The sequence below is a fragment of the Cyprinodon variegatus genome, unplaced genomic scaffold (assembly GCF_000732505.1).
Source record: "Cyprinodon variegatus isolate N-32 unplaced genomic scaffold, C_variegatus-1.0 Scaffold1423, whole genome shotgun sequence".
Lineage (NCBI taxonomy): Eukaryota > Metazoa > Chordata > Actinopteri > Cyprinodontiformes > Cyprinodontidae > Cyprinodon > Cyprinodon variegatus.
In genome coordinates, this window is record NW_015151876.1 from 108,302 (window position 1) to 133,404 (window position 25,103).

The 25,103-nt window shown below is 35.5% G+C and overlaps 1 protein-coding gene across 5 annotated transcripts in view; it reads left to right on the forward strand.

The window, feature by feature from the left end:
- LOC107103334 (potassium voltage-gated channel subfamily KQT member 5-like) overlaps positions 1 to 25,103 on the forward strand; it is a 128,833-nt gene that overhangs the window by 90,026 nt on the left and 13,704 nt on the right. For 2 of the 5 annotated variants that reach the window (XM_015402999.1, XM_015403000.1), the window contains exons 2-10: positions 4,534 to 4,624; positions 10,681 to 10,807; positions 11,925 to 12,100; positions 15,192 to 15,317; positions 15,842 to 15,952; positions 17,245 to 17,340; positions 18,759 to 18,853; positions 20,444 to 20,470; positions 24,021 to 24,077. In XM_015402999.1, the coding sequence (XP_015258485.1) occupies positions 4,534 to 4,624; positions 10,681 to 10,807; positions 11,925 to 12,100; positions 15,192 to 15,317; positions 15,842 to 15,952; positions 17,245 to 17,340; positions 18,759 to 18,853; positions 20,444 to 20,470; positions 24,021 to 24,077 (906 nt within the window). Of the gene's footprint in view, positions 1 to 4,533; positions 4,625 to 10,680; positions 10,808 to 11,924; positions 12,101 to 15,191; positions 15,318 to 15,841; positions 15,953 to 17,244; positions 17,341 to 18,433; positions 18,523 to 18,758; positions 18,854 to 20,443; positions 20,471 to 24,020; positions 24,078 to 25,103 lie in introns of all 5 variants that reach the window. The other 3 variants (XM_015403001.1, XM_015403002.1, XM_015403003.1) reach the window with 2 other exon arrangements.

The following is a 25,103-nucleotide window of genomic DNA, read 5'->3' on the forward strand; positions in this document are numbered from 1 at the left end:
AATATGTGGAAATTGTTTCCTAAAGTATTTTCAGTTTACTTTCAATCCCTGTAGTCTTCGGATTATTATTAAATTATGATTAAATATTCGTAGAAATTTCACATTGCCTAATGTCAACAGGGCTATCATCCTCAGACATGTGAGGCACACATTTCATTCAGTGCTGCTTTAAAGGTAGAATGAGAAAATTAAATATAAATGATGTAATCATTTTCTAAAGGAAAGGTTTATGTTTACAGCTTTAAGCTTTCCCAGATTCTTTCCTGAGGACAGATCACTTGAAACCAAAACTTTAAATAACAGTTTATAAGGTTTATGTATTAAATTACTATAGGACATGACAAAATTGATTGACAAAAGTTGTAATTCCACATAGTGCAGAGAAATGGTTTGAGTAACAGATGGCAGCACTTTTAACCAGGCTTGCTTCCTCAGAAAGACGGCCCAGAATACCAGTTAAAAAAGCATTTTATAATCCACACCATCTTTATACTCCCATTTCATTTCCAAATCTTGTCCTAATTAGATAAATTGCTTGGGAAAACATCCACCTAAAAAAGTAACAGGCAGGTATTATTAAGGTATTATTAGGGTTTAACAAGCACATACATAAAGCTTAAAATTAATCTTAAGAATTTTAAACAAAGATTAAATTAAGGTGATAAGGCCAGCTGCTTGTGTACCTAGGACAGAAATTCTGGTCCTCTGTCTCCTTATCAATTTCAAAGTGGTCCTAGTTATTATATGATTATATGAACACTACCTATTAGTGTTTGAAACTCACTCTGCAGACAATTCAACTAAATCATGCAGATAGGAGTAGCACTTTTTATTTATTCATTGTTGCTGTGTCCTTTTGCGAGTGTCCATGTGATGGGAGAGGAGGAGGTGAGTGCGTCAAAGGAAAGATGTTCCTATTGTATTTGGCAGAATGTTACAGTGGGGCTGTGTGTGTTAGCCGGTATGAAATCAACTAGAGTTTGATTACTCCCCTACACTTTGCTAATACACAGTGAGACACTCGAAACTGAACTTGCAGCCTCTGAGCACCGTGACATATAATGGATTAGACCAAGGTCGTCTAAGCATGTTCATTTGTGGGATTAAATAGCAACTTCAATAAGTACCTAATGATGTGTCACAGAACTTTTCATTGGTTCTTTCCCAGATTTTAACAGTAAATGTGCACTGAAAGTGGAGGCACGAGTTTGGTCTTGGATAGAGGGAGTTTAATTCCGCTCTGTAATTTTCAGTCTGAAAACCTTGTAGGTGAGCAAGGCGTAGGTGTGCCAGTGACAAAGAACTTGCTTTTCACTTGACAGTCCCACAATGTCTGTCACCCGATGTTTCCCACCAGTCACATTCATATTATTCAAATCTTTGTAAATGTCAACAAAGCAAGCCTCTAAAGTTTGGAGCTCCATGCTTTTATTTCATTTTAAAGCCTCGACCAGATTTGTGACTGTTACACAATAACTTTATATTCAATGCCCAACCCGGGGGGACAAACATGTTAGTCAATTGAATAACTTTTTGACTGTCATATGTTGTTATTCCAACAGACGCCCAACTGGCTGTGTGTAGGACAACAAAAGGAAGTGTGAATCCAGCTTAAATCACAGTCAAACAATTAACACTGCACACACATGGAATACAATTACTTACACAATTACTTCCTTTAAGAATATAAAAATGTATTTTACTTAAAAACTCTAAGACTAACTCAATTAAATCGAGGTAGTATGTATACAAAGAAGAAGAAATGAAAACAGTTAAAAATCATAATCAATAAAATGATGCAACGATATCAAGGTCTGGCATTGATTTTGCGTTTAAGAACCACAGTTTATTTAAAAAAGTTTGGAAGTCCAGTTAGCCTTTAATTTGATTTAAAGCAACTTTTATTAAATGATTTGCTTAATCATAAATCAATAATCCTTAGATAATTGATTTTTGAACTTCTGTGATTGTTCTTGAGGGATTAGTTAAAGGGTAGGGTCCACTTAGCTTCTATAAGCTTAGCTCTTGAAATAAATGAGCTAGGAGTGAGCAGACATAAAGGGATTCATCTTGAAGTACTCTCTGGTCATATTTTGGCAGTCAACTATAATGAGTGTATCAGGAAACACATATACCTTTCATTATACCAGTGTTTAAGCCTTTATTGAAATAAAGGTTTAAACACTGATAAACCTTAGAAAATCTTCATGGTGACACAGCGGTGCTCTTAAAAAGGTTATTGAAAGTTTAATATAATGATGAACTTAATTGGAGTTTAATGCAAAAAGTCTGGTAGCAGGCTTTATGTAGAAGATGATGGCTGAACCAGCTGGCGATAGTCTGAAGAGGCTGGTAGTTGGCTTGAGAAATCATGAAGGATGATGGCAGGTTTTGAGCAAGATGATTGCCGGAAAGACTGGTGCCAGGAAGAGATAGTCCAGGACAAGTATCCAGTGAGGGCAGGTTGTGGACGAAGGCAATGGAGGGAATAACCAGTGAGAGCAGGGCAGGCACAGGAATATAGTAAGGCAGGCGATGCACGCTATCAATCGAACTAAGGTTATGTAGGTAAATAGACAATTAGGCAGAGACTAACAGAGAGAGGCAGGTTTTAATAGGTATCACCACAGCTGGGGGGCAATGAGGGTGATTAGTAGAAAGGCAGGTGAATCTGCTCACTCCAATTAACAAAGCATACCAATACAGCAGATCAGAGAAATGCAAGCAGCCAGCCAACCTATAAAACAATCATATAGAGGTACACTCCATGAGAGTTTGTACAGATTTCACAAATGATAACATTTAAAACAAGTGGGAGCAGATGGTGTGTTTAGGAAATATAAGAAAACTCATGAACAGTTGTTTTAGTAATCTACTGATGAACAGTCTGTCATGGTGTAGATCTGTGATTTCCTCTCATATCTACCCACAGTTTCCAAATATTTTCACAAAGGATTTATTGAATTTTTATCACAGTTTGGCTGCTGGCTCATTTTTAATGGAGATTTATACAAAGTGTTTAATAATGCTTTATATTATTAATAGGGATGCACGATATAATCTGCCCCCTATCGGTGTCGGCCTGTATCGGCCTTAAAACTGAATATCCAACGATATTTAACCGGATATTTGATCAGCTTCTGAGTTTCTAAAGTCTAAAAAAAAAAAAAAAAACTACTTCTTCTTCTTCCTCAAAAACTTATTTTTTACAGACTTAAAAACTTCTAAAGACGAGGGAAAAATATTGATACATTAAAATATCGCAATATCTTCATATGCTGATATATTGTCATTCAAAAACACCATATCAATCTCTTTGACTAATGAAATATTGCTATATGTCATCGTTATGCTACGAAATCCCCCGAAAATTCAGGAAATTTTGCCATATTTTTATATATCGATATATTGACGTGGTATCGATCGATTTTACTAACAAAATCTCACAAGATTTTGCAAAATATCACGGGAGTTTGTAACAGAACGATGAAATTTCACGATATTTTGGAAGTAAAATAGATCGATACCGTGTTTTTAAAAATCAATTTGATATCAGCATATGAAAATATATTTGAGTATATTATTTTTCAAAGTGTCAGAAATGGATAACAAAACTGCTATTTTCAATGACTACTTATTTTTGTCCAGCTTTAACATCGGTATCGATATCGGTTATCGGCTACATGAGTTTTAAAATATCGGCATATCGGATATCGGCCAAAATCCCAATATCGTGCATCCCTAAATATTAATAAGGATTTGCCATCCTGATGGTTTGAATTCTGACATATGAATGAAAAATCCTACAGCTGAAGGTTTATAATATATGTGCAATTGTTCAGAATTAACTAAGGAGAACAAAAAGCAAGGATAAAAAAATTGTGTTCATTTCGGGGTTAAGGTTCTATATTACACTTAACATTAGGGTTGGTTGGTGTGTGTGTGTGAGGGGGGATATTTTCAGTATCTTTGGTCATCAGCAGAATTGAAGCATAGACACTTTAATTAACTGATCCAACAGGAAATCTGCAGTATTCATCAAACAAGTTTATACTGTATGCTACAAGGCATGGTAGCCCAAAATTCTATTGGTACTTTAGACAGCACTGTGTTTCTGGAGAAAGGATTTCAAGAAAACCAACACGTGATAGAACTTGCATGCAAAGAGAAAATCAGTCAAAGCATGGAAATTGACAGATGCTGCTTGTTTTGTAGTAGCTACAGTTTCACAGCTTGTTTTTTTCCATGTCTTGTTACACAAACAAGCATGATTAGGTTGCTATCTCGGGGAAAATGGATAATAGTCTGGCTCATGGTTCGCTGCAGACAGGAAATAAGTCCTGTGATTGCACTGACATGCTCTTGGGCTACCGCTCTTCCTCAGTACAGCAACAGCTCTATATATGCTCTATATATCTGTCAAAGTGGAACATGCAGAGACCAACTAAATTTCATTGCACTGGTCTATAGAAGTTAAGAGTTAGTACCACTGATTTTTTCCTGTTTGACTCTAATACTTTGTGTTTTGTTCAGGTTCATCTTGGTGTTCAGCTGCCTGGTCCTTTCTGTCTTCACAACCATCCCCAATCATAAGGACTTCTCCTCAAGCTGCCTGCTAATTCTGGTAGGAAACTTTGAAGCTAAAGAATTCTGTTTAATTCCTCCCAATCCTGTCACCTACTTGATCGGTGAACTAAATGGAGCAAGATAATAACCATTACTGAAGACTCATCTCTTTTCTCTGATACCCACATCCCTGCTGCCCTATTTGAGCCTGTGGACCAGAAATCTCTGTCAGCAAAGCTTTCTTTAAAGATATCTAAAGTGTGGTGCAAGTTCACGATGGGTTCAGAAATTTATGCTCTTACATATGGAGAGACACCTTGCAATATTAGCTTGTTCAGTCCTTACCTTTTTTTTTGTGCAACTGGAGTCCTTTTGACATTCACAAGGGTTGAACTTACTGCCCACAGGAGCTAGGTTTTAGATTTGTTTATATTTTGTTTGGTTCATATTTTTTAATCTGTAAAATTTTCTCTACGGTATTTCCTTTTGTATTTTTGAGCAATAAAGTTGCAACCGTTGCCACGGTACTGCTAAGCAAGACCATGGACTTTAGGCTTATCAATCTCACAAATCTAAATAGTAATGAAGTGCTTGGTAAGGAGACTGCAAGTTGAACTCAGGTGTACCTCAGAACAGGAGTAAAATCTGACCTAATGAAACACAAAAACAAGGAAATTATGCCAAAGCTTTGCAGTTTTAGTTCATATAGACCATAATTGAATGATTTAAATGGGGAAAGAAAGAAGGTGTATGTCCCATTTAGGAAAAAGATATGATAATAGGACCAAACGTGCGCTTTTATTCTAGATCACCCCAATGAGAGTTATTTATTGCCATTTAATCTGTTTAGTAGAACAAATATATACTTGTGCCGTGTACCTATACCCTTAAGGTAAAATTTGGATCCTGAGATGGCATCTAATGGTTGCCCCGATTTCAAATTCTGAAACCTATGCTATTTGGTACTTAATTCACCCAGTGATCATGCTAACTATTAAAAATACATACTAATAGAAATGTAGTTCTTTGTATGTATTCATTATGCACTGTTGAAACATTTCACTGAAATGTATTTTGCAACTAACTTAATGGAAATAGTTTTTTTCCATGAAAAACATTTGTACACAAGGTGGAGACCAACCTGTGAAGCCATTTATAAGAAAGCATACTGTTGAACAAACTGTACTTTTTTAGGAGACCTGAGTCAGGAGAGAGGAAACCTTTCTCACATAAGCTGTTACGTATACTTAAGGTACGACCTGGTTCTTAAGTATAATAAGATCAGTGTAAATGCAGGTGCATGCAAGTCTATAGGTATCAGTAAGACAATGAGAGTGGTGCAGTAAAGTGTTGAAGTTGAGTTCCATGTGTAAACATAAAGAGAAGAGGTTATGAGGCAAACGGGGCCAAGCCCAGCACAGGAGCCATCCGTGGCAGTGGAGCCCAGCAGAAGAAGAGGAGAGCGAGAGAGAGAGAATGCAGCCATGGCAAATGATTTATAGATGCTCAAAGACGTGTAAAATGATTCCAGCACTCCAAAAGACCTCCGTCTCCTCAGTAGGAAGAGTCTGCTCTGACCTTTCTTATACAGAGCCTCAGTGTTATGAGTCCTGTCCAGTTTGTTATTCAGATGAACACCTAGGTACTTATAAGAGTCCACTATCTCAATGTCCGTTCCCTGGAATTTCACAGGTGTCAGTGGGGTGGAGCTGCTTCTGCGAAGGTCCACCAGTAGCTCCTTGGTTTTCCCTGCATTAATCAGAAGGTGGTTCTGTTGGCACCGATTTACAAAGTCCTGAGTCTACTATTTATACTCTGAGTCGTCCCCAACTGTGATGAGGCCAGCTATGGCAGAACTGTCAAAGAACTTCTAGAGGTGGAAGCATGGGGAGTCGATGGAAAAGTCTGCATTGTAAAGGGTTAAGAGGAATGCAGAGTATAGCACAGAAGAGCATTAGATTATTTTTTTCCTAGAAAGATAAGCAGTATTATTGGATATCTAGGTGTTACTGAATAGCTATTTAAGCTTAGTAAAAGATCAGGGAGACAAAAATGTAATAAAGGTTTTTATTTAGCTAATTCCAACATTCAAGCGAGCAGGGCGGAGTTGTGAATTATGCTCAGAAACACAGCATTTTTATAGAGCTGGAGGGTACAGGGACACCTTAAATCATAAAAAAAAAAAAGGTTTGGATCCCCACATGCCGCTAATTGAGGGCAGTCACAGTTTTTAAATTGTTGGTTAGCTTATGTTTTTTTGTATTATTTATATAACATACAGAGTTAAAGAAACTTGAGTCATATTGTAATGCTGTTTTAGGGTTTCTACCAAGATGATATGGTTAAACCTTGCTAATGATGGATAACTAAAAAGTTTAAAATCTCCTGATCTACATAATGCCTGAAGGTGAGATATGAAATACTGGTAAATTAAGGAAATTTATATAAATAGAGATACAATGAGTTTGTATCATGATAAATTGTTTATTACAAACAACAAAAAAACATATCTGATTAACGTTTGTGTTTATTTCTCCTGATTATCATTTGGATTTTCTGTTACGCAAAGTTATGACTGTAGAATATGGCCTAGCTGAATGAATACTAACAAAGTAAGCACTTTTTAAGACAGTCATCAAGGTTAAGAGTTAAATAAATCTTAGATTTGTGCATTTGCACCTGATTCATTTTAGCCTTTACCCTCAAACCATGAAATGTACAGTACCTGCTGTACTGTAAGTACTCGTAACACCAAGTGGAGTTCAAAGATCCTTTAAGAAAGTGATTCGGTATGGACTAGTGGGCACAAGAGCAAAAATGCTTTTAAAAGTTTCCTAATGTGACTTTTTTGTGTGTTTTTTCTCTTTTGAAAAGCCTCTAACAGAAAGGAAAAGGTCACTGCATCAATTCCTGCACACAATTGCCCCTGCAGCTGTCGCTACCATTTCACAAAGTGCAGCCCACTAATTACATCAGTGTTACATCTAATGGAAGCAAAAGCAGTATGTGTGCATTAACAGAGACCCTACCTCAGTCATTATTTGACGAAGAGCTTCAGCACCTGGTGACAAACAATAAGCCAATAATGAGGCAGAATATGTGAAGAATCTACAAGAAATAGATACTGGAACTGTATCTGGAACTGGAAATGTATATATGTTTCTAATAAACTAAACGTCACAAGCCTTTTCAAAGGAAACTAACACGTTGGTGTTAGAATAACCTGTTAATGGCAGCCTGCCTAAACCTGTGTAGAGATTCATAAACATGGCGAAATAACTTTCACGAGTTTGTAGAGGATTCTGTTGTGGGCATTATTGGCAGTCTTGCTGAGGCTTATATTTTCTTTATATTGATATCAAAATTATATTGTGTGTAACAAAATTAAGAAATATATTGTGATATTGTCAAAGTTTGAAGAAGGACCCCAATATGCAGAGGCGGAGACTGGTTCTTGCAGATTTATTGAGATGATTGCAGCAGACAACAAATGGTAAACAGGCAAGCAACAAAGGACAATAGCAGAGAGTAATATGAGAGTTGCATTTGGATTTTTTTATGGGTGAGTCAAAACTAATGTTTTCTCAAGCCGTTTATCTAATTAGGACAGTTCCTCTGTCAGTATATACAATTATAATGTTCATTATGTACATAACAGAGATTTGGAAATGAAATGGGGGCACAGACAGAGTGGATCTTTCTTAACAGCGAGTTTCTTTATCTGCCTTTATCTGGGACACTGAGTAATAGTTTGATCTGACTGGAGCCAGGGATCCAGACATTTACAAAAGTGTATGATGTAATGATGTATTGTGATGATGTGGCAGGGTGTGACACTGGAGTTGTATAAAATGCTTTTTTTAACTGTGATTCAGGGCAGACTTCCTGTAGAACTGACCCCGTTGGTAAGCGCTGCTATCTCTAACACAAGTAATTTATCCGGTATGAGTAAGATTACCTTTTATGGAAAAAAAAAAGACTTAGACTGTAGACTTAGAAATTTTGTCATTTTGTGTACACGAATGTAAACAAAAAGAAATTTCATTTAAAACAGCTTTAGACAATTAAATTTTTTAAAGTGCAGCCTTGAAAAACATTACATACATGAAAAATTGTAATATATATGTATGACTGTATATTTTCAGTTCAAACATTAATTTTATTATAAAAAGAAAAAAAAAAACAACAACTGTTTTCTCACCCCTCGTGGGGTGGTATGTGTCATCCTCAAGCTCGGGTCCTCTACCAGAGGCCTGGGAGTTTGAGGGTTCTGCGCAGTATCTTAGCTGTTCCTAGGACTGAGCTCTTCTGGACAGAGACCTCTGATGTTTTACCTGGAATCTGCTGTAGCCACTCTCCCAGTTTGGGGGTCACAGCCCCCAGTGCTCCAATTTCCAGAGGGCAGCAGGGAGAACAGTCCATGGTGGGGGTGTGAGGGGTCATTTATGATGTCATGCCGCACTGGGATGAAATGTCTTTAATGGAGGGAAGAGGACCTCCGATGATCTTCTCTGCTGTTCTTACTACTCTTCTCACCTCCTTCCAGTCTGAGGCGCTGCAGCCTCCACACCACACAGTTGTTGTCATGTCTCATTGTTATTTAATACACACACATACATTGTAAAGTGTTAGAGTGTTTGTCCAGAGTTATATCCTGATTATATCAGAGTTATATATTATATAACTATATTACATCAGAGTTATATCGTCTCAGGAAAGAATCGGGGAACGCAAGCTTAAAGATGTTAACACATACCTTTCCTTTTACAGATGACTTATAGGAGGTAATAAAGAGAATCCAGCAATGAGCAACTGCAGAGAAGGAGTTAATATACCGGGAAGGGGAATACTGAACAATGCATGGAGTAACTGACTAAAGGGAGCAGGTGTGGGAAGAAAAAGCTGAAAGAGAACTGAGGGGAAAGAAGAGTAGCATTGTAGGTAACAGAGAGCAACCGGAAAATATAACAGGGCCTATAAGTAACTGGAATAAACTTTGATGACACAAAAAGGAAATGAAACTAATAAATAAGAACAGAAAAAACAGAATGAGCAAGTTAAAACTAGATGACAGGGAGAAGACTGGAAAAACTGGGACAACTATAATGCCATAGGAATAAAGACTAAATAAATTACAAGAATACATAATAAGACATAACTGAAAAAATCCCAAGGAAGAGTTAAACTAAGAAGTAAATAAAACATGATAAATCAAAATGAAAACCCAGAATAAAAATAATTCTAAGGGTAACAATATAAACCCTAATAAAACAAATCTCCAAACCCAGGAGGACTGTGGTAAAATAAGATTCGACACGGGATGCTAAAAGGAAAAAGAAACAGAAAAACATAAACCACTAAAACACAAAAGGTCAAACATAAACACAACAAATGTCCAGAGTAGCAGAACATGACAAATATAAGTTTTGGGCATATCATCCAGCCATAAAAAAAAAATAAATAAAAATAACACGTTTAGCCATATTTGAAATACCTTATTCTATTTTGCATGTGCTTAGACTCTCCATAAACTGAATATCTCAGTGGGCCAGAAAAACATAACTGCTATTAAATCAGGACCAGGTGGACACAAGCAAACAGCAAATCAGCTGACATACTGTAACTCATTTTGAAATGACCCACTGATGATGCAGACTAAAAACTGGTTCTCATGCTGTGATGGGACTTTAAGAAAACTTTGCGGATTAATGTCTTTAAACCATAGGCAAAAAAAAAAAGGAAGATAAAATAGATAAACCAATATTCCTGGTAAGTACTATTGGTCATTTTTATGGAACGTTTTGAGATTTCTCTGCTGTGTGTCTTTTTTTGTGTGTGCGTTAATTTTAAATTGTTAAAGTTCAATAGACCGTACTTTGCATTGCTTGTTCAAAGTTGAAAATTTTTGAGATCTCATATTTTATCAGTTGTTTCAGAAGGACATGCACTGGTCTCTTATCTTGCAGCCAGGTGCCTTTACAGTATTGGTATTCTTTTGTAAACCTGCTATAGGCATAGATTACAATCTTCCTCCCACAATAAAACAAGTGCTTCCTAAACTATCACATGTAGCTTTCTCCCATTTATACCCTCTGTTTGTGTCTTTTTACACAGGAATGTGTAATGATTGTGGTGTTTGGTTTGGAGTACATCATCCGCATCTGGTCAGCAGGATGTTGCTGCCGCTACAGAGGATGGCAGGGTCGGCTGCGTTTTGCAAGGAAGCCCTTCTGCGTCATAGGTGAGTTTAACCTCTCCATCACCCTGGTCTTATCTCTTCTATGACAGAGCGCACTTTCTCTTTCTGAGTTTAGTCTCTCAGCACTCTATAATGACCATGGTTTGCTGATTTCATTTTCAGCTGTGGTAAGAGCTTTAAAGGCAGGAAGTCTTTTGCAAAGACGTGGCATTAGCTGTATTTTACCCTTTCCAATGTTTATACTTGGATCTTTCTGCTTGGAAAGTACAGTCAGGAGATCTGGCCAGGCAAGAGGGCACAGGGTTTGTGCTGCCCCCTCAGCTGTATTGCTAAGGGGGTATTTAGCAAAACATCAAGCACACTATGCAAGATAGAAGTTCTAGTTAAGGGAAAGGGAGAGGATGAATGGGACACTGCATCAAAATGGTGAAGTAATGATTTGAAACTTTCTACAAGGTTGTTAACAATTGTTTTATTGTAGATTCTGTGTTTTTTTTATTATAAAATATGTTTTCATGTAAAACTTTTATGCATTCAAAAATAAAGACTCCGACCACCATATTTTCATTATTTAATTTTGTTTTTTTTTATGAAGTTTAGGTGCAAATTTAATTGGGAAGACTCTCTCACCTGCCCACAAATTGCCTCCTTATGCAGCCTAAGGCCACAGCCTTTCATTGGTCAGGACTGTATTAAAGATCAAAGTCTGATGCTCTCACTTCCAGCCAAGCTAGAAACCTCCTCTGTCCATTCTACACTTTCATCTCCAGACATCAGCAATAGAGTGAAGATCCTTGTGCTATTGTGTTTTTGCTGAGTTCATATGGCAAATACTGTGACACAAGTGAGAAACCGCATTTTAATATAAATCTTTGATTAGCCACTGAGCCTTCCTAATGAGTTCAGAACCAGTATGCGCCAAGTGATCGACTTATTAATCTTAATTTTTGTGAATTTGATGTAATATTTTCATTTGGGTGTACAAATAGACTGGCAGTGCTAATGTTCACAAACTGCTATAAAAAATCTCAAATGTAACACAAAAACACTCATTTTATCTACCGGTACTCATAGTCCCATTTAAAAAGAGTTGTTTTTTGTTTATGTTTTGTTTTTTATAATAATTTTCTCTACCCTCTTTCCCCTCTGCCTCCACAAGACATCATAGTGCTGATAGCATCAGTGGCGGTGGTATCAGCAGGTAGCCAGAGCAACATGTTTGCCACCTCAGTCCTCCGGAGCCTGCGCTTCCTGCAGATCCTTCGGATGGTCCGGATGGACCGAAGAGGCGGCACCTGGAAGCTGCTGGGTTCTGTTGTGTATGCCCACAGCAAGGTTAGACTAAAAACTGCTATAATCACCAGAATTTCCCCATTGTGGGACAATAAAGGAATTCTATTCTATTCTATTCTATTCTATTCTATTCTATTCTATTCTATTCTATTCTATTCTATTCTATTTTAAACCACATGGAAAATCACCCTAGACTGACTGCTGGTCCAGCTTAGATTTGACAGCTGTGTGACAAAACAGATCAAGACCAACTGCTAGATAAAATTAAACATTATAGAAAAAAGCAATAATTATATATTAAAAAAATATATACTTTTTTGTATTTTATTTAGATGGGAATCTATTTCAACTGTAATAGTTTGTCGTTAACACACCATTAATTATGATGTGTTATGCTGAAAAGTATAGAATCAGTGTTTATTAGTTTATTTATTAGTTTATTAGTCATGAATATTCAGTAATATGTGAATTTCTCATCCTGAAACTTTTTTTATATATAAAAATTATTTAAAAAAAACATGTTTAAGGGAACATATCCACACCATTCAACAACCCACTGTAAAAGAACCAGTTTTAGAAAAGAAAGCGCATTGTCTTACAAGGAATAGAAAAATGATGTATCCATAACATTTTAGTGAAAACATAGTGATCCAGTTACTTTGTTCTTGTTTTTCTGTTCCAATTTCTGAAACCTCTTGCTCTCTTTTCTTTGAATCTTTGCTAATGCTCTGCTTTCACTTGCAGCTGCCCACACAGACATATTCTCTTTTACTTCTACAGTACCTGTAGAAACCACAGCAGGTCATTTCTGCTTTTCTTTGCTTCTTTTAAAGATGAAATCTTTTGTCTATTCCTACATTTCTCGGTGGGAAAGCTTCTGGCCAGCTATGTTTCCAGTGCATCTTTAAACAGAAAACACAACTCCTTAAAAATTGTGACATGGGGGCTTTTCTGTACTGGTGTCTAGAATAGAGGTAGCCACACAAATATTTATGTTTTTACCATTTAGCTGCAGATAAAGTAATTATAGCCCTCTTCTCCCGCAAAGCATTGGGATTAAAAACCCCAGGGCTTTTTTTCCCTCAGGGAATTATAGGCTGGCAACCCAGACTGACACACACCATGTGTATTCAATACACAGCTTGTCAGTCACGGCAGGCTTAGACTATACAGTCTAAAAGCTCCTGGGTCAATCCCTGCACCGAAAGCAGGAGTTTCCAATGTGTCACCATAATTACCCATAATGCAATGGAGCAATGTTTTAATGATGCCTTTCATTATATCCAGAATAAGATAAATATATACTTATATTAACCTCATGCTCTAAAGGCTATTCTTTTTTTTTTCTTAAAGACATTTTTGCTTCACATCTGTAGTTATCTGATTGAATGAAAACCTAGAGACCCTATACAGTAAGTCCCGTCTTTAAAGTCGGGCTTTTCAGACTGATATGCCATGTTTGAAATTTAATTGAAAGGATAACCTGTTGGGATGAGAAAAACAACAATTATACAGAAGACAGAAATATAATCCACAAAGCGCAAGCAGATTGCAGTACATGAACCAATAAATCAAAGGAGTACAGTATACACATTAACATGGACACATTTAAATAGCAAGTAGGCAAACTGAATACACCAAAAATGGTTTCAATTATAATTCAAAATAAGCAGCATCTGGTAAGAATACATCCATATCAGAAAAGAAAAAGTTGTTTGTAAGTGAATGAATATAGCTCTCCTAAAGATCTGTAGAGACATAATAGATCTAATTAGAACAGGTTTGCTCCAGTTTGCTCCAGTCTAATGGAGCTTTGAATGTAAATGCTCAACAATCATTTTTTTATTGACTACGGGAACACAGTAAAACTGATGCTTGGTATACCTCAGATTATATAAGGACCTAAATGGAACTAAAATAGTTTTAGTGTCATTCTCTAGCTGTCTGAGGGAAATTATAAGAGGTGGTGAGTCAAGTCTGAAAATAAACTTTCACTTAAGTTGCTTATAGATGACTTTTGACTCAACTTAGACCTTTGTTTTTACTTAGGATTCTACAAACTCTCTTGCTGTAAAGACATAAGAATTAACTTAGACCAGTAGTCTCAGATTTCAGTTCCCTGAACAATGTTAGCCATTAATATGTGAGGGATTGCTTACGAGTCAATGAGTCAACGCAATCAGCTGGTTTTCCTTAGAAAACTTTCAATCAATCTGTATAATCTGTTTGAATTGCCTCAGTAAAGTGCCTTGAGACAACATGTGTTTTGAATTGACGCTATATAAATAAACTAAATTCGATTGAAATTTAGGTGAAAGTAAACTTGTCAGTACACCACAGACAGAAGTTCTGATAGTCAAACATATTCTCCTCTTTATTCATTCATAGGTTCTAGATAAGCTTTCATCATTTTAAATACAAACACTTCAAAATGTTCATAAAATAAAAGCATCTCAGGTTATCCTTGATTTAGTTACTACAATATAATGTGCTCTACTTCTTATTTTGCACTTCAAAACCTGCAGTAAGGCATGTGTATTGTTTAGACTGAATAGGGAAGGTTTTATATGTGAGTTTGAAATCTCCTAATAATAATTAATACTCCATCTTGGTGACATGCAGTCTTCAAAGCTAACCTAGTGAACCATATAGTAAAGGACTGTATACTTAATTTGCTTATCATTTGTCTTACATGTGATAACTACAATATGTCATTAAACACTTATGTTTTTTTTTTTTTGTTTTTTTATAAAAGCATTCCTTGTTTTATTTATTCAGAGGTTTATGTCAAAGACATCTGTTTGCAGGGTTTATTTCCATCTCAAATAATTCTCTGCTGCTCATATCAGTTTATTTCATATTACTGTAAATAGAATTTATATAGAACATGTAAAAAGTTATCATTAGTTAAATGTTGTTTTATTAAATGAGATAATTAGTTATGGGAGATTTTAGACATACTGTAGATTTGGAAAAAAAATTTCATCTCTGGTTTTCAAGCTTAATAAAATGATGTATAAAGTGGAGGCAAAGGGCTTACCTTAAAAGACGAGAAAGGATCTTTACTCTTAAAGGAATGTTTGTTATTTTCGCTCATCTAAAATAACTGCATCATCTGATTTGTTTACTACAGGAGCTGGTAACTGCTTGGTACATCGGCTTGTTGGTTCTGATATTCTCTTCATTCCTCGTCTACCTTGTGGAGAACAAGTCCAACGACCAGTTTACTACCTATGCTGATGCTTTGTGGTGGGGCACGGTGAGCTTAGTGACATTTGTTGACAAAGCCAATATTAAAAATAAAAGTTTGTAACAGATCTGAGTATTACCCTAAGAAATCAATGGAATTGAACAGTGAAGTTTACAGTGAAGATTTCTGAATTTTGTTACTGCTCATGATGCTTAATCTCTTAATTTTCACTTATGTAATTTGTCTTTGACCAAAGAAAACTGCTATAGGAATTAACCATTCACTTCTATATCAAATAACACTTTTCTTAAATAAAGTATTCATAATGGCAAATGTGGCTTCTTCATTCATGGCAGCTATTGCCTCAACAGAACAAACTACACAGTCTGAAAACATTCAGATAAAATAACATCCGTACATGGTGTAAACTGTGTCTGTCTCTCTATTGGTCAATCTGAGATGATGAAATTTACAGCAGCAAGAAAGTTATTCTTCAATAATTAAACTGCTTCAAATTGTTAAGGGTAATTTGCATTTACATTATGAAACACTAAGTCAATATTATGAAGATTAGTTCCTGTCTTGTACCACAGATCACCCTGACAACTATCGGCTATGGAGACAAAACACCAAAGACCTGGACAGGAAGGCTGCTGTCTGCGGTGTTTGCCCTCCTGGGCATCTCTTTCTTTGCCTTGCCTGCAGTGAGTACATTCTCTCTCAGTGACTTCTTTTTTTAATGCATTTGTTTGTATTTACATTTCCCCTTTACTATAACCTGACATTTGGATTTGTATATAATTAGACAATTAATACAGCTGAAAATTAAACAGCAAAGCTTTTATTCTAACATTAAAGTTTGTATGAGGAGATTTGACCTGCTGAAATCATGGTAAAATCCAATATCTGTACTTTCACCCGAAAAACTAAAATATGAATCTACAGGGCATGCCTTTTTCTGTGGAGGTTAAAACATTTTACATTGATGCGCTACATGTTTGACATAAGGCAAGGCAAGGTCAACTTATTTAAGTAGCACATCTCAGCAACAAGAATATTCAAAATGCTGTACATGAATGAACAAAACCTAATCGGAAAAAGCAGAAAAAGCGACATTACAGTGGCATAGTATAACAAAAGTGAGTATTAATGATCAATAGAATAAAAACTGAAATGAGGAAATGATTATGAAAATGTAAGAATGAAATTATTTTCAATAAAATAATTTATAACATAAGGGAGAAGATAAAATAATGATTTGACTGAATGCAGGTAAGGGAAGTTAGACTTTAAACTCAAACAATACTCAAAGGACTGTGAACAACTGCATTTTTAACTTTGGGTTTCAGCAATTTTAGTCTCTATTTTATCCAGATTAGTAAAGCTAAAGTTTAGAACTATAATGTGTTCATTTGTTTCTCCCTGCTTGGTTCTTTCTGTGTATTCAGAGTAGATTTGTCACAGAAGACCTCAGAGGACTGGGAGGTTAATACACAGCAAGTGTGAAATGTATTTCGGTGCTAACTAAGCCGTTCAGCAATTTATAAACTAACAGAAGTATTTAAAAGGGTTTTCCCTTAAAAGGGAAATCAGTGGAACAACTTTAAAATGTGCTTAATGTGCTACACTTTCTTAGTTACAGTGAGGATGCAGGCAACAGCATTCTGGATCAGCTACAGCTGTCTAATTGAGTTTTTAGGCACTTTGCTTTCTGCTTGGTGTTGGAATACATGTAGTAATGGATAAAATAAAGAACATCTTTAAATTCTGATATTTTAAATATTTTAGTGGGTCTAGGGTTCTTGGGTTACCTTGTTTTCTTTCAATTGTGGCTTCATTCTTGTTTAACGATATTGGATTTCCTGATTATGCACACTTTGGGTCTGATCGTTTATGCAATCCATTAAAACTCCTTACTTTTTAAACTGGCTAAATTTTAAACAAAACACTATGTGGGTTTATATTACAGAAAACCAACTAATGCATTTCTCATCAGGGTATTTTGGGCTCAGGCTTTGCTCTGAAGGTGCAGGAGCAGCACAGACAGAAGCACTTTGAGAAGAGGAGGAACCCTGCAGCCTACCTCATTCAGGTAAAGCTGATTATCCTTTGGTTGTTACATTAATGTATTGAAAGTAGCAGTACTTCTAAACAGAACCCTTCACTGTGTGTTTGTTTTTAACCAATGAGGTTCCCTGTAGTAGAACAAACAGCAGCAAACCTAAACATGGAGCAGTAGTGGTAGCGGTCTACCAGACCATGTATAAAGTTGTAAATACCAGTTGTATGAAGTGAATCTACTTTAATAAAAGCTTGTGGAGTAATAACAGCTGTAGCACTAGACCTGACCCAGCACTTGAACTGCTTTGGTTAAAAGGGTGTAGATGTTTAACTTTCTGTGCTAAAGTATTCAAACCCCTTAAACCTACACATGTTACATTACGGCATCAAACTTACGTGCATTTATTGGGATGTTATGTGATAGATCAATGCAGAGTATTTGTCATTAGTGGTAAATGGAATAAAGACAATAATATTAATAAAAAAAAGTATTCAGTTCCTTTGACTCTCTGTTTGACTCACTCCAGCTGCACAACCGAAAAACAGACTTGCCAGATTTAACTATATGAGAATCAGAATAAGAAATACTTTAATAATCCCAGAGGATCTAAATAAAATGGAACAATAATTCATGACTCAGAATATGGTCAGAAAACGTTTAAATTGCTAGATTTTATTTTTTCGAAGTTGCTATTTTCCTTTCACTTCATTATTTCTGATTACTTTGAGCTGCTGTATCATAAGTCCCAATAAAATACATTGGAGATTTTGCTTGTGAAGTGACAATTTAAGAAAACAAAGGGTTTTGACAAGACTTTATTTAAATATTCATTTTTGAAAAATAATGAATAACCCCATTTATTATTTTTTCATCAGTTTCTCTTTTTCCATCCTGGAACCTCTGAAGCAGGACAATAATGTCTAGCCCTCATCCTCACCCTATGGTTGCCCCTTTAATCAAATTTTGTTTTTGTATTCCCAGATGCTTCCATAAGTCTCCTGTCTTCTTCCTTTTACTTCTTATTTTCTTCCATGCACCTCCACAAGCTTGATTCTCTTTTTTTCAACCACTGTTGCTCATTCATCTGCTCCTCTTCATCTTGTGCATCTGAATGTTTAACCAGGCTGCGTGGCGTTATTACTCCACCGACAGCATAAGGCCCTACCTGGATGCCACATGGCAGCACTATGAGAGCCTCCTGCCACTCCACAGGCATGTATCCATGCCTGACCTCCACCAAACCGCGGACGTGTGATACTGTACATGTTTTATTTTTTTGCATTTCCAATAATCTTTTGTTCTTATTTGTTTAATCATTGTCTTCGTCCTTTTTGCCCTTTTCCTTCTGGTGCCATCTTTGGTCCTGTTTTACTTGTTGGTTTGTTTGTTTTTTTGCTTTATATTTAACTGGGTTTTTGGGGGGTGTTCTGTTTGTATTCTGCATGCAGTGTGTTTGGCGTAGTTATTCGGCTGATGAGAACTCAGTTTCCGTTGCTACCTGGAAGCCTCACTTAAAGGCGTTGCACACCTGCAGCCCTACGAAGTAGGTACAACTATGGCAGGTGATGTCTATATTTGTTGTTTTTGTTACACTGTCTCTTAGATCGCAGATTTAGGCTTATTCAATTTTGTTGCTGTTTAACTGTTGTGTTAAATTTTTGCTTCATTATGTTTATTTATGCATATCCACACATGCTATTTTCATGTTTTAAAAATCCTATGAAATATAATTCCTTTATTTTATCACTATAATGTAAAACTTTACTTAAAGAAAAACTACATTCCAACAAATTTGCTGTGCACTGCTTATTTGTACCTCTTATATGACCTGTTTATGCCAACAGCACAGTAATGTCTATTTCTATAACATTACTAAATGACCATTTTGTAAAAACAAAAAAAAAATTAAGTTTTGTTTAAGAAAGTAATCTAAAGAAAAAAACTCGCTCATGAACAGTGAACCACCGTACCTGTCACTAGGTGCAGAAGTCTGACTAAACATTTCCTGAACATGGCAGAAAACACCTGATTTCAGTGATTGCTGCTCAGCTAAATTTTGATTCCAACAGGCTTGTTTAATATGTATTACTGTGATAGATATTACTGTGTATCTATCACATAATAGATAGAAAGATAAATGGAGAAAGAAAGAGAGAGAAAAAAATGTGTAGAACTATCCAAAAAGCATAGGTTAAACTTAAAAAAAAGCAAACGTAAGTATCTTTCTCTTCTTGGAAGCACATTTTTAGTTTCCCTTGAATGTTTGCATGCAGTAGTGAGTGTTTTACTAAGTTTCTTTCTCTGAAATGCATGCCAGTAATCAGTGATGCTTACCCTAAATTATGAGCACTTGTGAAAGCAGTGATTGCTGGAACAGTGCTGATTCTAAGAAACACGCGGGTGTTTTTGCAAGTTTTAGATTATTTCAACAATACATAAATCAGTGCCATAGTTTACCGCTATACTTTTTTTTTTTTTTATATATATATATATATATATATATAATCAGTTATCACAGCTCTAAACACCTGCTAATTTACATCAATTTTAGCAGTTTGAGCTCCCGACAAATATAAGGCACCATCTAAGGTCACTTACATAACACGAAGCTTTTGGATGCACTTAGTATTGTATTTAGATTTAAGTGTTGCATCCAGCAACTGGGTAGCTTAACTATAATTTTATGTCCCTTTGATAGATAATACAGGTGTGTATGTATACAGTTTGTGATCGGAACTTCAGCTAAGCCCAACTTCTATAGATCGTTTTAAAACCTGACATAATAATAATAATGTCAGGTTGTCCACAGTAGAGAAGAACCCAAAGTGCTAAGGTTCAATATATGTTATTAATTTTGAAAAAGGAAAAAAAAAAATAAAAAACTTCCCTGGATACATATACTGGCTGAAATATTTCCATACTCTAAGAACATAAAGTTGCTCATTGATACTAAAGCATAACCAGCTTTTATTGAAACTTCTTTCATTTAGAAGTTAAAGCTTAAACATGCAAAAACACCTACTATATATTTCATTTTAAGCTGTTTTTATTATTATTGCTACTGTTTTTATGAAAGCCTTAAATAAAATCTATCCTCATACTTTTCTGCATTTCTCTTTTCTATCAACACCAGGAAGGAGCAGGGAGAGTCAACAACCAGGTATGTGATCGTTTCACTGGACTTTCACTGTTAGTGTGTGTTAGAAATGTGATGTAGAAACTCAGATGGGGGTTAGTCTGTGGACAAATCTACATAGCTAGATACTGCCCCATCACTAAGTCATATACTGCCATTTACGTCTAACTGTGACAACTACAGTAGAAAAGTCATTCGAAAAATTGTTTTTTTCAGTTAATTACATTGATTAAATTGTTTATCTTTAATTAGATATAAAACTAGCTTAGCAATTACTGATAACTACTGTTTTGTGCCTCACTGTGAGAAAAGGGCAAAAAAAATTACTTCTATTGTATTGTTCTGCAACATTAATACTATTATTTGGTCAGAATTTTTAGTCTTTGTTTAGCTTGCAGCTCATGTTGTTTCTTTCATGCTTATTCACACAGTAAGTTAACTGCAGCGTTTATTTGTTTTTTCTGTATTTATTAAAATACACATCAGTAAACGAGTATAACAGAATGCATTTTCTTATTTAGTTAGCCTATCAATGGATAAAGTCCTTTTAAACACAAGTTCTATTAGTGGGTTAGTGTTTTAAGCCCTTGCTCTATCTCTGGGCCCTATGAGCACCTACAGCAGCACCCTGCTTCACCACACTGCTGTGAGTCTGCCTCAGGGCAGCTGTAGCTACAATGTGGCTTACCATCTCCTGTGTGTGAATGTGTGCATGAATGAGTAAATGACTGGATGTAGTAAAAAGTGCTTTGGGGACCTGATAAAACAGTGTATAAGAGCCGGCCGTTGACCATTCAGCACTGCACATCATGATCAATACTGTAGATTTGGTATGCTGAATAAATATGAAGTTCCCATAGTTAAAAATTGGAGGCTGCTGCCTTTATTTTTTTTTATTTTCTGAGGAAATATACAAAAAAAATTTTATTTTATTTTTTAAAGTAACCTAACCACCTTTTTTGCAAATAAACTGCATAAATCAGTCCATCACAGTTCAATCTTTTTGTTACTGTGCCATTTCAAAAAATTTTTGTATAACATTGTTGAAAACCATCCTTATGCTGCCCTCTGAGTGTTTAAAAGTGGCTAGGGCAGTAAAATGTGTTCCCTATGGTTGGAATGGTGCATGTCTATGTCACAGCCCTAACCCTAAAGTTTTGGCTATAGTGGTGGTTACGATTAATCTTGGAAATTACAAGTGATTGCAGGTGATGTGTTCTCTTAGGTGATAACATTTTAGTTTTTAGATCCTACAATGTTCGGTAACAACCGAGACAATAACATACCATACCATAAAACCATCTCACTCCATTTTCAGGAGGTACCATTATCTATTAGTCAGTAGAGTGCTTTGATTAAGATATGTATAGGATTGGGTCATATCAAATTTACTGTCACCTTCTCTAATCCAAGCCACACTCCAGCTTAACCCCCTGGCACTGTCTGCACATGGCTGTGCACCTCTGTGTCTCTTGGCGCTGCCCATTTGGTGGCACATTTCTTCATTTGTCTGGGGTGGCGTTATACTGTACTTTCACATTGGGTTTTATTACGCTTTAAATGCATCTATCCATTTAGGAGGATATTTTTCCTTTTTTGTTTAAAAATAGTTTGAGTTACACATATTGAATACATTTATTATGAGTAAGAGTCCCAAATTCCATTGGACAAATAGTCTAATACAGGATTTCTGCATTGTGTGGCCTTGTGCAGGGCTCACCAATTTGGATCACAAAATGAATTGCAGAATTGCTTTCAAAAGTCACTTTCTTATGCAATAACTGTTCTTAATGGAGTAAAAATTCCTTTTTTTTGCAAAGGAACATATGGAGAATTTCATTGATCTCTCTGCAGTAAAAGTAGAGCAAAAAAGGGTTTTTTATACTGTGTTAACTGCATTGACACAGCAAAGCTGATCTAATCAGAGCAGCTTAAGGTAGGGGGTAATGATATTTAGCCCTGCTAAAAGCTGTTTTTACTCTGGCACTCCATGACTAATGCATCTGTTTGTTTAGTGCTCCTTTTTAAAAACAATAATACCAAAAAAACATTTTTTTTTTACCAGAAAAATATAATAAAACAAGAATGCACAAAAACGTATTGTTTCTTTAACATCCACCATCTTGCCTCAGGTAGTTGTTAAGTAGCTTTATAAGCCATTCTTCTTTGTCTGTTTTTATATAGCACAACTATCTCAAGGGTATATATTAATGGTGTTGATACATTTCCAGAATCATTATGGCAGGATAGCATTCGGGGCAGCAAGGCCAATGTGATGTAATATATTTTGTTTGCAGATACGAAACAGAGTAAATGTTTGTCTGTGAAGCACCACAGCAGCCCTTTTGTTGTAAATAATGTAAAAGTCATTAAATGGCCGGTTTAAAAGGCCTGAATATTACTGTGTGTATAATATGCTGAAACGTCGCTATGAATAGGTCTCAGGAGAGAGAAAAGAACCTCTCTGCACAGTGGGCTGCAGCTGTGCTACTTTATCTATAACATAGATTCAAAGACTAATATTTGCTTGGGAAAAAAATGCAGCAAAGGTAATTCATAAATGACAATAAAAACAAGGAAACAACAGTGAACTACAACACTCTGCTGAAAGGTTACTGGCTTCATGCTGCGATTCAGGCACTTGTTGCCATGGCCTGCTTGAATTCACATGGTTAAAGGAGGGATATTGACATGAAGTGCATGACTCATCAAATTGCAGGCTTTTTTTGGACGATTCTGCAGTAGATGTTCATTTTCCTCCACTAAGCCCCTGTTCTGCTGCCTCTGAAAGCCAGTTTTTCTGCAAACTTAAACATCCATTCTGACCTTGTTGTTTAGGCACATTCATGCATAATACTTTTTGGAGGGTTAATAGGTGCATCTTAAAAAAATTGAAAGTAAAAAGTATTTTAATTATTTAGCTCACAGAATTAAATTTCGTTGATGGCTTAAAAAAAAATGCAGCAAAGGTAATTCATAAATGACAATAAAAAAAAAAATAAAAAAAATGAATGATACATAAAACAATAAAAAAAAACTATTCTAAATACAAAGAAATACTTTGCCATAACTTACAAAATCATGATTATAACTTGATGGCGGTTTACTAGACATTTTCTGAACTTGCAAAAGTAGAAACTCTTTAAAGAGCTCTCAAGCATATTAATGGATTTTTTATTGGGAGGAAAACATGTTTGACAAGGGTACTTATTTACAAATTTTAAACTCACGCTTAAGTCAGTGCTTCAAGAGCTAACACACACACACACACACACACACATATCTAGGACATGGAGTAAGATGATTTTATTTGTTTAAGCCATTCTTAAATCATATCTTAGGTCATAAATACTATAATGGCGCTCTGACTTTTTGAAATGCATGAAACTCACTTTTTAAGTTAAATAATTAGGTAAAAACATTTATTGGATTCAAATTCACAGAGAAAAGACAGTAGGAATGGTAAAAAAGCTGAAAGTAGATTTTTTTTAACAATATAAGGTAAATATTTTCTTTCATCTCTTCCTGCATCAAGTAACGAATCATCATGTGTCTATTTCCCCTTGATTTTTAGTAAAATTCATAGTAATAAGCAGAAGCTACTGAGGAGATGTACGACTTGGAAACATAGGTACACCATGTTCTTTTTGAGAATGCTAACTAATTCTTGGTGCATGGGTGTCCGTTTAAGGCAGCCGGATAGGCCAGAGCAAGGTGGTTCTGCAGAAAGACATCAGCCCCCCGCCCCTTAAGTGAATAATCTGCTTTTAATTTGATATGTGCCTGAATGATGTGCTACTTTGCTTGATCTGTTATTAAGAATATTAAGAATTTTGCCAAGCTAATCCTCAGCTAAAAGTCAGTAAACCTATAACCATTTATGAGCCTTTTCTTGATTGAAATCTTGCTTTTTATGTTGTATTTTTCTTCAGTCATTTCTCTACTTGCCCCTAAACTAAAAACTATCACACTTGCTATTTCATTCATCTTAATTGTTTTTTCTTAACAATGATCACATGTAACTTCTGATGGTCCTATAATCCAATGAAAAAGATCAGAAGTCAAAATGGATAACTACAAGTTTCCTATGAATTAGCGTTTAAGTAGAACTAATCCTAACTAATTTGTGTATTCAGCCAAACGTAGTTTCTTCAAAGTGACCCAGTTTTCCAGATTTTCTTTTAAAGATTTTACTTTTTTGGGCTATATGTATTACTTTGTAGAAACAAAACATTAATGTTTTCAGTAAATTTGCTCAAAGTGCTTTTTTTTTTAAACAAAACGACTGTGTATGTGTTTAACTTATTGAAATTAGCCAGTTTATATTAGTCTTGCTTCAGTTTGCTGCCCTTGCTGCTGCACGCTGCCATTTTGCACTAAACACACTTCATCACACAAGACTTGTCTGCACTTATTTGTCCACCTTTCTCACAATTCACAGGTGAATTTAAATAATTGTGATTGAGAAACCATTGTATTTAAACATAACAGGCAATATTTTTAATAAACAGTTTAAATATCCCTAAAAAACTCTGACTAAATAAAGCAATTTTCAAATCTGTAACATGTTTTAATGTGATTTTAAGGAACCTACAAATAAAAAGTATCATGTTATTGTAAGGTGAAAGGAAAATAATGTCAGCCTTTTTTTATTTTA